The sequence below is a fragment of the Helobdella robusta genome (genome assembly GCF_000326865.2).
Source record: "Helobdella robusta unplaced genomic scaffold HELROscaffold_19, whole genome shotgun sequence".
NCBI lineage: Eukaryota > Metazoa > Annelida > Clitellata > Rhynchobdellida > Glossiphoniidae > Helobdella > Helobdella robusta.
The window spans coordinates 2,921,652-2,934,151 of NW_008704034.1; the positions used below are offsets into that span (position 1 = coordinate 2,921,652).

A 12,500-nucleotide genomic window follows, 5' to 3' on the forward strand; every position below is an offset into this window, starting at 1 on the left:
TTGATGTTGTTTGCTGCTGCCACTGGTAGAAACGGTTTAACAGTTGTGGTGGTGGTAGTTGTTGTTGCTGAAGCTTTTGTTGACGATGCCGCCGATAGCAATTTTGTTGTTGTAGGTTTCGTTGTTGTTGATGTTGTTGTTTTGTTCTTATCTATCACGAAATCATTTCTAATTTTTGTATTGTTATTATTGTTGTTATTATTATTATTAGTAGCAGTAGTTTTACTAGAAGTAGTAGTAGTATCATATCTTGCAAAGGCTTCCATAGTTCCCAAAGTTTTGTTTAGCGGTTCAGAAGTTTCGAAAGAATCGTCATCCTTATCTTCTAGCGTAAAACTCTTGTTTCTCTTTGCGTGAAGTCCAAATGTTGGCTTTGTCTTGGTGGTGGGTTGTTGTGGCTGTTGTGGCCGCTGTGGCTGCGCCCATTGAGGATGTTTTTGTGGTAGTAGGTGTTGCGGCTTCTGTGGCGTTTGTTTTTCTCGCGAATGTTGTTGTTTTTGAGGTTGTAACTGTTGTATTTGTTCTGAACGTACTGATCTTTGAAGTTTTTCTGATTGCAAATCTTGATCATGCTGCTGAAGCTGCTTGGGCGGCTGCTTTTGCTGTGGTCGATTCTGTTGCGGCTGCTGTTGTTGTTTCATCGTTACATGAGATTGCTGCGACTCTTTTGAAACGATCTTGTCTTGATTGAAAATTAGAAATGAATGTTTAAGTTAGAATAATGAAGAATGAACGTTTTAATAGAAAAAATAATTTAGTGGAAAATGTCAACAACACAATCAATCAATTAATCAATTGATCATACAACCAACCGATCAATCAGTCAATTAGTCAACATTTCAACTAACCAATCAAAAAACCAACCAACAAACCAACCAATCCGTCAACCCTCCAACCAATCAATCAATTAATCTGTTAACCAATCAACCAACTAACCAGCCAACTGACCTGCTACTCGATCCTCCACTACTTGCACTTCAACCAGGGCGCAATCCTCCCCTGCCTCATTCACAGCCACCACCCATACGCCCTCCTCCAAATTCCACCCAACCCTTCTAATCACCAACTCGCATCTTCCATCGCTAAATTCAGCCACGTGATACTTGTTAGAATTTTTGATCTTCTTCCGGCCGATCTGCCAGCGTGTTTCCGGTTTTGGAAATCCGGAAATACGAACGGTGATGGTCGCTGGTTCGTCCAGTCGAAGTTTGCGAGGTGTTGATGATGTTGTTGCTTTTGTTGTTGTTGGTTCAATAATGATTGTTGGCGGTGTGGGTTTCAGCGTCTTGTTGTTTTTGGTTGAAGGATTGATAGAGGAGGGAATGTTGTTTTTGTTGTTGATTGTTGTAGGTGATAGTTGCTGTTGTTGTTGTTGCTGCTGTTGTTGAAGCTTCATCGTCTTCTTATTCATCATCGTTGTCGTTGTTGTCGTCGCTTCTGCTGCTGTTGTTGTTTTTGTTGTTAATAGCGTCAGTTTATTTTGTTTTTCATGTTACGTTTAAATTAATTTTAAGGATGAAAAATTTAACAAAACAGAAAAAATGCGACTGTGTTTGTTAACACAATGCAACTAACGAACGTATGTATGTACCTCGAGTAACCTGCGAATTTCAAATTAGAATCGTCTGCAACAAACATTTATTTAGCCAATGCACACACACACACACACACACACACACACACACACACACACACACACACAAATTCTCTCACACACAAACACCCACATACATAGACACAAAACACATACATACACAATGTACATGGCAGTAAATTGATTAACATATTCATTTGATTGCATAATATCGAGTTAATGAAAAACATGTGTGTGTGTGTGTGTTTGGTTGCATACAACGTGCTTATTCATTTATAAACTTATATACAAACATTAAAAACTCGCACATACAAAGATATACAAATACATACATACGTACACACATTTATGTATGTTAAAATGTATACATACAAACATACACATACGTATTCACGTATAATTAATTTTTATGCAAAATTGTATGTTTAAGTTGCAAGTAAAATAAATGAATGAATGAATGAACGAACGAATGAATGAAAGAATGAAGAAATGGATTGGTGAATAAATAAATGAAAGATAGAAAGAATGGACGAATAAGTAATTGAACGAATGAATGATTGGATGGATGCTATGAATAAGTGAATTCTTAATGATGATCAATGAAAATGAATTAATTTATTTGACTCTGTATTTAATGTCAGTATGGCTGGCGTGTGCATGCCATGTCCATAGTGTGTGTGTGTGTGCGTGTATGTATGTGTGTGTGTGTGAGTTTTTACGTTTGGTCTACGTTAAGTGTGCGTCTGTGTGTGCGTGTGGTATGTGTTTATACCTTTATGTACATGCATGTGATGCTGTTATGAAGATATCTGAAAGCTATTTACATTATTATCTATAAGGAAACAGAGAAAGAAAAGAGAAAGAGAAAGAGAGAGAGGGAGAGAAAGAGAGAGGGAGAGAGAAGCGTCATCCATCAAAGTGTTTCGCCCCTTTAATAATGTAATTTATTCAAGGAAACCGACAAGCGTTTAATTTAAAATTATGCCAAAATTTTGTATGCATGTCGTCATGTTTGTTCGAATGAACGAGTGAATAAATGAACGAGTGAACGAGACGAACGAATGAACGACGGACGAACGAATGAATCAGGATAAAAATTATTGTTAGATAAATTAATAAAAATTATAAATATATTTAAGGTACTTAAAAAAATGGTTGCACCCATTTTGTATGCATGTTCACAGTTTGTATATGTAGAAATAAACATTTTTAAACTGTAACAACAACAACGACATCGACCACAACAACAACAACCTTAACATCAACAGGTCAAAAACAGCAAAAATAGACACACCTTAACTTCAGCCTAATGTGTTCTTTGACTCGATCTTTATATTTATAAATCAATCTTTGTCGTTGGGGCTGAAGAAGTTGCTTCTACTGCTTGAGATATAAAATTTTTCGAAAATGCGATGATGAGGTGTTATAATCAATAATTACTATCGAAACGTCGCATCTTGTTAGTTTTTCTAATATAATTTTAATATTAATAATAGTAGTAGAAGCAGCGGTAGTTGTAGTAGTAGCTGTTGTTGCAGATATTTTTGAAAAATATCGACTTTCCAATTAAAAATAGTTAATATATCTTCGAAATTTTATCTCGGCGACATCGTCCAGTGTAGTTCTTCACTGTTCTTTATTCGACAAAGCTGATGTTGTTGTCCACAATGTTGTTTGCAGAAATCTGATATCACTAACAATATTAATAACCTGTTAAATTTGTTGTATCAAAAAAAATAGTTAATTAAACAGTTAAAAAACTTAACTGAACTCAAACAGTATCAAATAGTATGAAACAGTACAAACCAGCCAACACATGCGAATCATAAAATATAAACGAAAATCGCAATATAATAAAGGACCGTTATATCACATTAACCACAGTACCACTATAGAGCCCTTATTTATATAATTTATACACACACACAAACACACACTCACATAAAAACACACACTCACATACAAGCACACACACAGACAGACAGACAAACATAACAATGCATCTTAACAGCTTAAAATGTTTGCATATACGACCCAAATATCAACTAACTTAGCTAACAACAACCGCTACAGAATTACTATGTTACAGGAATACTGTTATTATCTACTAACAAACACTTCAATTCATAAGCTTGCCTCTGTGCGTTGCTCGGCTGGCTGGTTTGTTATAAAGTCAACATTTTAATGCGCTATTAAATAACTTTGCTACATGCGCACTCACATACACGCACACACACACAAAAACAGACACACAAACAAACACACACACACACACATACATATATATATAAGTGTATGTGTGTGTACACAGGCAAACACAGACAGATACACACATACATATATAGTATTTTTACCTGTATGTATAGTATTCGTATTATATATATATATTATACATATTATATATATATATAACCAGTAAGCTACCTGTATTGCTGATGGTCAAGTGGGATGTTCGTTATTATTTTTCTTCTTATTATTATTATTCCTGGTCTTGATGGTAGTTGATATCTACGTTATATTATCTGCTGCTGCTACTACTACCATCACGCTACTACTGCTGCTACTAAAACCACCACCACCACCACTACTACTTCTACTAATACTACTACTATTATATTATATATAATAATATTATAATTATAATTAAAATAATATAGGAAATTGTGTAAAGAACGCTGGGCGGTCTATTTTGAACGATGTCAGTCAATGTTATAACTTTTGTTTGGCATGCCACTCATCCTTTAGTCGTCGTCATCATCATCATTACCGCCATCACCACAAAGGTCGTCATCATCATCGTCGTCATCATCATCATCGTCGTCATCATCATCATCGTCGTCATCATCATCATCATCATCGTCATCATCATCATCATCGTCGTCATCATCATCATCATCGTCGTCATCATCATCATCGTCGTCATCATCATCATCATCGTCATCATCATCATCATCGTCGTCATCATCATCATCGTCATCATCATCATCATCGTCGTCATCATCATCATCATCATTACCGCCATCCCCACAAAGATCGTCATCATCATCATCATCGTCGTCGTCACCCCCATCGTCACTATCACCATCACCACAACATCATCATCATCGTCGTCGTAAATTCTCAGTAAACTCTTGACTAGAAACACTTGTAGATATCTTACACACACGCACGCAAGCACACACATACGTACGCACGCACACACGCAGACATACAGAGAGAGAGAGAGAGAGAGAGAGAGAGAGAGAGAGAGAGAGAGAGAGAGAGAGAGAGAGAGAGAGAGAGAGAGAGAGAGGGAGAGAGAGAGAGAGAGAGAAAGGGATACATACACACACGTTATACCTATAAAAAACTAAATTTCAACATCAACCAATTGAGAATTAATTATCATTAATAAATTATGCAAATTAGCTAGTAAATGTTAAATAACATAAAGGTAGAGAGAGAAAAAGACAATAGGATAATAATAATTCTTTTAAGGCATCTCGTAACAGATTTGAAATTTATTCAATCCCATCACTCATCAATTCATTCATCCATTCACCTGATCACCTGTCCATCCATCTATCAATTCATCCAATTATTCATCCATTTATTCATTTATCAAACAATCGTACGTAGATAATACCATATATAATATTACAACGTTCCACAGGCTGTCTTATAAGTACATACATATATAGTAATAAGATAGAAGACTAGAGAGGGAGAGAGAAAGAGAAAAAAAAAAGAAAGAGAGAGAGAATGAGAGGAAATGAGTATAAACTAAATATTAAATTTTAAACTTTTTTAATCTTTTTGCTTTCATATCGAAAAAAAATTTGCAAAAAAAAACATAAAGAAAAAATTCAAATTTATTGAAAAATCCCCAAAAATTTTATATTGCTTTGAATAAGATCAAATAATAATAATAATAACAACATTTAATATTATTTTATAATTTGACACGAGTAAAACGTTATTTGTTAATAATTTCTCGATTAAAACAGGAAACGACTGCAGAAATGAATGAATAAAAACGCATGAATGAAAGGATGAATGGATGGATGGATGAACAGAAAACTGGTGCAAATAAAAGAATAAAATCTGGACCACAAATATGCTGAGAAAAAAAGCTATACTATAATAAAATCATAACTAATTGAAATAAATATAGATATATATATAATTAATAATATATAAACAATATATATATATATATATATATATATATATATATATATATATATATGAATAATAAATAATATTTATAAACAGCAAACAAACTAAAATCAAATAATGAAAATGGCGGACAGACGGAATCAACATGAGAAAAAAAAAGTGTTTTCAGTTCTCAAAAAAACTCCAAAAAACAAAATGCAAACAAAATACATGTATTATATTATATATCTATATTCCTACACACACACACACATTTATAGATACATACATACTTATAGATACACGTATATATGCATATAGATATATATATAAACACAGGTTTTAATAAAGGCCTAATCATTGGATATATATACACACACAAACTCACACGCACACACACACACACATATATATATAAGTATTTAAATAAAATCAGTAAACCAAAACACAGATGAAATAATATTAATTGTTGAATTGAAACTTATTAAAAAGGGTTTAATTTGAAAAATCGCAACGAGAAAAAAGCCCGGTCGATATAGAGCATGGGCCAAAAAAACTTTTCTGCGAATAAAAGACACAAAATATCTGTGATAATATAATTATTTAATGACTAATTAATTAAGTAATTAATTAGTTAGTTAATCGGTTAATTGATCGGATGCTACTGAACTGAAACACCAGAAATTAATTACATTCACTCATTATGGTGACAGCATTTTCTTCGCAATAACAATAGTATTAAAAACACTAACGACAATTATAATAATAATAACAATAACAACAACACTCATCATCATCATCGTCGTCATCATCATCATCTGCCATCTCTCACTCCTCATAACCCTTGCTATACTCATCATCATCATCATCACCAAAACCATCCTCGAAATCATCATCATCATCATCTTCATCGGCGTCATTATTAACTCTTTTATTATTAATATTATTAGTAGCAGTAGTAGTACTAGTAGTAGCAGCAGTAGTAGTACTAGTAGTAGCAGCAGTAGCAGTAGTAGTAGTAGTAGTAGCAGTAGTAATAGTATTACTCTTTATACTTATACTTTCCATTGTTTCATCAATATTATCTTTATTATTATTATTATTAGTAGTAGTAGTAGTAGTAGTAGCAGTAGTAGTAGTAGCAGCAACAACAATATCAGTAGTAGTAGTAGTAGCAGCAGTATTAGTAATAGTATTGTTATTACTATCGTTAGCAACGGTTGCTAAGCAATGACTACTGTTACCATGGCGACAACCGCCACCATCGTTGTTGTAGCTGACCAGCTGTAGCCTGCTGAAGACCTTGCGACACCACGTGACCTTGACCTTGCAGGGCTCGTCCGCGACGATCGTCCGCCTGATCTCTCTCTGAGGTAAGCTCTTGTAGGCAGCTGCATAATCTTTCTCGAATTTATCTGTGTGGTAGTGTGCGCGCGCGCGCGTGTGTTTGTGTCTGTGTGTGTGGGGGGGGGGGGGGGGGGGGGGTTGGAGTGATGTTGTAGTAATGGTGTCAAGATGTATAAAGATTACTAAATATTCAATCAAGCAATCAATCTATCAATCAACCAGTCAATCGGACAACTAACAGACCGACTAATCAGCCAGCCTCAATGAAAAAACATGACTAACTTAAATCAAATTCTTTGGGACCGAGAACGTGGAGAGCTAGGAACATGATATCATAGAACATACCTCTATGCAATATCTTGCTGTTCGGGTCACTGAACTTTGACCTCTCTGCTATCACCACGTCCATAGGGATTGATGACGTAAGCAGGTGAGAGATTATGCTCTGAAGAATGCTGTGTGTGTGCGTGCGTGTGTGTGTGTGTGTGCGTGCGTGTGTGTGTGTGTGTGCGTGCGTGTGTGTGTGTGTGCGCGTGCGTGTGTGTGTGTGCGTGCGTGCGTGTGTGTGTGTGAGCGCGCGTTACATGAAAGACAGGATCATCACATTTTTATTGAATACACAGTTATTTAATTTATGCAATTATCAAATTTGATGGCTGTTTAACGAATGATCGAATGAATGAATGAATGAATGATTGATTGATTGAATAAATGAGTAAATGAATACATAAATAAACGAGCGAATGAATGAAGGAATGAATGAATGAATGAACAAAAAATGAAGCAATAAATAACCTTTTACTGTAGAAGGCGCCTTGAAAATTTTCCGGACGAGATACTTTACAAAAAAATTATGAAAAAAGATTTGCTGAAAATGAAACAAACAAACGATCGAGCGAACGAACGAACACGTGAATGGATGAATGAATGAATGAATAAATGAATAAAAAACTGACCAGCATTGAGTGACCACTGGGTATACATTGGAGCCCCGAAAAGTTTGTTCATATGAGTTGAATCCCAAAGAGGTCTGCAAATTATGTGCTCCGCTTTCGTATTCATCTGCAAAGTTTTTCATCATTATCATCATTTTCGTAGTCCTCCTCCTCCTCCTCCTCATCATCATCATCGTCATAATCATCTTCGTCATCATCATCATTATCATCATCATCATCGTCATCACATTTAATTACCTTTTTTATTTTGTGCAATTTCCTCTTCAAGTGAGTGGGCAGACCCAGCTTGCCCAGGTGCCAGAGCTGTCAATCAAAAACAACAACAATAATAATATTAATATTAACCAGTCAATCAACCAACCAACCAACCAACCAACAAACCAACCAACCAACCAACTATCCAGCCATCCAGCCATTTAGCAAATAGCATACGAAGAGATACACAAACAAACCAACCAAATTCCAATAAACGATGGAATACTTTCCAATAATTCTTCCTCTATCATCATCATCACCATCAGCAGTAGCTGAAACGGAAATAGCAGCAGCGGCAGCAGCTGCTGCATCTGTGACGTCATCGTCATCGTAGCAGCTTAAAGCATCTTCGCCCTTGATTTTAATAAGGTTGTCCAGTTCTTTCCTCAGAACGAGAGGGTTCAAGTGGGGCACTTCAAACTCGTCCAATCTGTGGTTATGATAATGATGACCACGATGCCGTTATGATAATCATGATAATGATAATCATGATAATGATAACGAAGGTAGTAAAAGATGATGACCAAAGAAATAACTTTATCCATAAAAACTGTTAAATAAAAGTGGAAAATTTAAACCCTACATTTCATTGGTCAGTGACGATGACGTAAGTGATGACGTTGACGTGTTTGTTGTTGCTGCTGAGTTGGTTGCGGTTGCAGTTGCTGTCGTAGGAATGTTGGCTGTCTACCATAGAAAAAGAAACAAGAAACCATGAAAAATTAATAGCATAGAATCCAAAATATATGAACGTTTTTGTAGAATTAGATAAAGTTGAATCCAAGTAAGTTTAATTAAAAATCGATCAAAGTATAATCAATTGAAAATGAGTTTAAACAAAGAAAGTTTTAAAAAAATAAATAAAAAATTCAATTAAAAATGAATTTAAACAAATAAAATCAACATAAAAACAAACTTAAATAGCATTAGGAACATTTAAAAATTAAAATATAACCAGAAAAAAAATAGAAAGGGCAAAAAAAAACACCCAACATACATGCAAAGTGACGTGCAGGACAGGAATGAATGTAATGGAGCAACAACAGCACCTGCAGTGGATTTGAAAGTGGAAGATAATTCACTTTCCATTTGGTAATTTTACTTTTAATAATGATAATAACTAAAACGACAGTATAATGAATGATTAAAATGCTCGACATCTGGCAAATCGTAGTACTGTATTAGGTGCAATGGATTAGATTTAAGTACACGGTGTGTTTGCTGCTAAAAACTCTAACAAACAGTATAGATGGGATTGTAAGAATAAAAAAAACAATAGCAACAAACAACAAAAATGATACAAACAACAACAACAGCAACAACAGCAACAACCAACAGTAACAGCACAAAAAAACGTAGCAGCAACATACGATGTATTAAGATTAGAATCAGTTAGAGACCAGCCAGCAACAATCTGCTCGTCGTGCAACAAGTTGTTGCAGTTGTTACACTTCATCTGGGAGGTGATATCCACCGAGATATGAGGTAGGCTTGCTGAGAAGTTCCTCAGCCTGTCCACGAGGCAACCGAAGATGTTGAAATGACTAGCGTCTAAACTGTTGGTACTGCTGCTGCTGCTTGTTACTGCATCGACGTTGTCCAATGATGAAAAGTTGATGTTGGTTGTTGTTGTTGTTGATGATTGTTGCTGTTGTTGTTGTTGTGAATTGTTTGAAGCGTGTTGTATGTTGGAGAGCGAGGATGAGGCGGATGACATAAAACTAGTGTCGGAGTCGAGCGTTGACGTGGTGATGCACGATTTGACGGCATCGTTGACGCAGTCGCTTGCGTCATTTTTTAGCACAACTTCCATCTGCGACTTTGTTGGCGAGTTGTTGTTGTTGAATTTGGTCTGCAAAGCCTGGTAAACGGTTGAAAACTGCTGCTTTGTCATCTGCAAGATGTTTGAAAGTGAGTCAGAGCTCGGAATGCCCGATCTAACAACTGCAACCTCTTCATCATCTGTCTGTTGGAAGCTGTTCGATTTTGCGGATTTTTGTCGTAATTCGTTGGTCTTCAGAGGCGTTGATGTTGCAGATGCGACCATTTTGTTGCTCGAGTTGTTGCATTCCATGCCGTCAACATTTGACTTCAACTCCACACAACTCTGGTACATTACACTGCCGTTGCTTGCAGTTGTCGTCGAAGTTGTTGAATTTTGAGTGAGGTGAGTCCGATCTGAGTTCCTCGTCACTTCATTCCTTCAAAATCATCATCCAATTTAGAAAAATTAATGATAAATAACATCGAAACTGTTAAGTATGTGTTAACATGTTAACAAAATGTAAACACGATACTTTCATAACAATAACGAGAAATGTAAAAACCAATGTCACGTTACAAAGATGAACATTGTTATTTGTGATAACTTCCAACAAAACTTCAAGTAAGCTGCCACTGATGCAACTACCACCAGAGCCACCAATGACACGATGCAATCAACACCAAGAACAACAAAACCTACAGCCACTGCACCTTACAAACAACAACAACATCAGCAGCAGCAACAACAGATAACTAACATCAAATTGTTGTTCTTGACCGAATGTTTGCCCCCATCAACCACAACTCCATCTACGACATCATTACATTTCAGATCATATTTCAGAGTCGATGAAGCGGCTGTAGTAGCTGCAGGCTTGTTATTATTACTATTACTGACGCCAGGGCGAAAAGAACTGCGGACGGACGAACGAGTGAACGAACGATTAGACGAACGAATGGACGAACGGTTAAAAATATTTAAAAAGTCGTTCAACGCGTTCGAAGGTGGCTCGAGAACGTCTAGACTTCTGTTGCTGCTTTTGACGCTAGGCGCGTTGCGTTTTGCGCTTCTTTTCACTGGGTCTGCGATGGGAAAATTTATTTTTCGTAATTTTTAATTTAATTTTGATCCTGTCTGAAGTTCATATCGGTGTCGTTCGTTCATTAAATTTGAAATGATTTGAAATGGCGGTGAGAATGAATAACAGCAGGTCAAAGAAGAACAACAAGGCTACTTTTGGTGTGCTTGAACGTGAAGATGGATTGGATGAGGAGAGAGATTCTCATCCATCTGTCCCACGCCTTATTAGTCTTCAACTTCTCTTGTTTGAGGATGGCCTGGTGGTAGTGATGACGATAACGATGACGATGTTGATCGCGATGATGGTGGCTAGGGTGATGATGACGACGACAACAAAGACGACGACGACGACTACACGACACCACTAACGGAGTTGTAGTAGCCGTAGGTGGCAACATCAAGTCTTATGTTGCAACTTATCATCTGGTTGTAAACGTCATTTGCATAGCGAGGCTCGTTGTATATACCGCACAGTTGGAAGAATATTTTGTACGGAAGCTACGAGCGAAATATAAAAAAAACCATAAAAAATAGTAACAATAATAATAATAATAATAATTTCCCCACCCCCCGTAAACAAACTACCTCATCAAGGGGCCTTCCACCCCTCTTCAAAAAATCAACCATGGATTTGTGAGCTATCGACAGTAGCAACTTCTTAGCTGTACTCGTTCTAATGAACGCCGGCAGTAGCGTGAACCAGATGCTATATGTTACCCACAATAAACATCTGCGTATGTGTGCGTGTGTGTGTATGCGTGAGTGTGTGTGTGTATGCGTGTGTGTGTATGCGTGTGTGTGTATGCGCGAGTGTATATGTGGGTGTGTGTACCTGGCAAAAATTTCTTCAGTGTTTTTGCCTTTAAGCAGCTCAGCCACAACGGCGTTACCAGATTTTATCTCCTGCAGCGTTCTAACAACAAAAACCTGCGACCTTGCCGCCGATGACGTTGACGTTGACGATGACGTCATAAACTGGGATGATGACGATAGCGATGGCGATGTATTTGCTGTCGTTGGTAACAATGAGGATGGCGTTGCTGCTGACGCTGTGAACGGAAATAGAGAGTCGTTTTTTATTGTCTTTGTTGTCTTCTGATATTTTACGTTGTGCAGGGTCATCGAGAAGAGTTTGAGGTCAAGGTCGGAGAAGCTGTTGTAGCTATTGGGTTGTTGTGACGTCATAATAATAATAATAATAATAAAATAAAAATATATTACAACAAACAATAAATTGTGAAATTATGATATACAAAAAAACCTGTAAGAGACATTGGGTATCTCTTGCACGTTATCAAGGAATGATATGACGGCTGTTCTCTCGCTAGGAAACAAATATACTGACGTCATCTTCATCGTCATCGTC

General features: G+C 36.5%; 3 protein-coding genes across 3 annotated transcripts in view; all 3 read right to left on the reverse strand.

Annotated features, from left to right (window-relative positions):
• The window catches only part of HELRODRAFT_171065 (hypothetical protein), a gene marked incomplete at both ends in the record, with an annotated part of 9,015 nt that extends 7,377 nt beyond the window's left edge, over positions 1–1,638 (reverse strand). Inside the window, 3 exons of the mRNA XM_009016872.1 lie at positions 227–626; positions 971–1,233; positions 1,602–1,638. Coding sequence (XP_009015120.1) covers positions 227–626; positions 971–1,233; positions 1,602–1,638 — 700 coding nt within the window. The remainder of the gene's footprint in view (positions 1–226; positions 627–970; positions 1,234–1,601) is intronic.
• Positions 1,639–6,226: 4,588 nt separating this feature from the next.
• HELRODRAFT_171066 (hypothetical protein) lies at positions 6,227–7,487 on the reverse strand (the record flags this gene model as incomplete). The annotated part of the gene is made up of 3 exons (XM_009016873.1): positions 6,227–6,316; positions 7,013–7,146; positions 7,361–7,487. 3 exons carry the CDS (start codon positions 7,485–7,487, stop codon positions 6,227–6,229), a joined length of 351 nt encoding a protein of 116 aa, XP_009015121.1.
• A 3,998-nt stretch (positions 7,488–11,485) lies between these two features.
• Positions 11,486–12,500, reverse strand: part of HELRODRAFT_77102 (hypothetical protein) — a gene marked incomplete at both ends in the record, with an annotated part of 8,210 nt that continues 7,195 nt past the window's right edge. Inside the window, 4 exons of the mRNA XM_009016874.1 lie at positions 11,486–11,632; positions 11,717–11,864; positions 12,069–12,296; positions 12,396–12,458. Of these exons, the coding sequence (XP_009015122.1) occupies positions 11,486–11,632; positions 11,717–11,864; positions 12,069–12,296; positions 12,396–12,458 (586 nt within the window). The remainder of the gene's footprint in view (positions 11,633–11,716; positions 11,865–12,068; positions 12,297–12,395; positions 12,459–12,500) is intronic.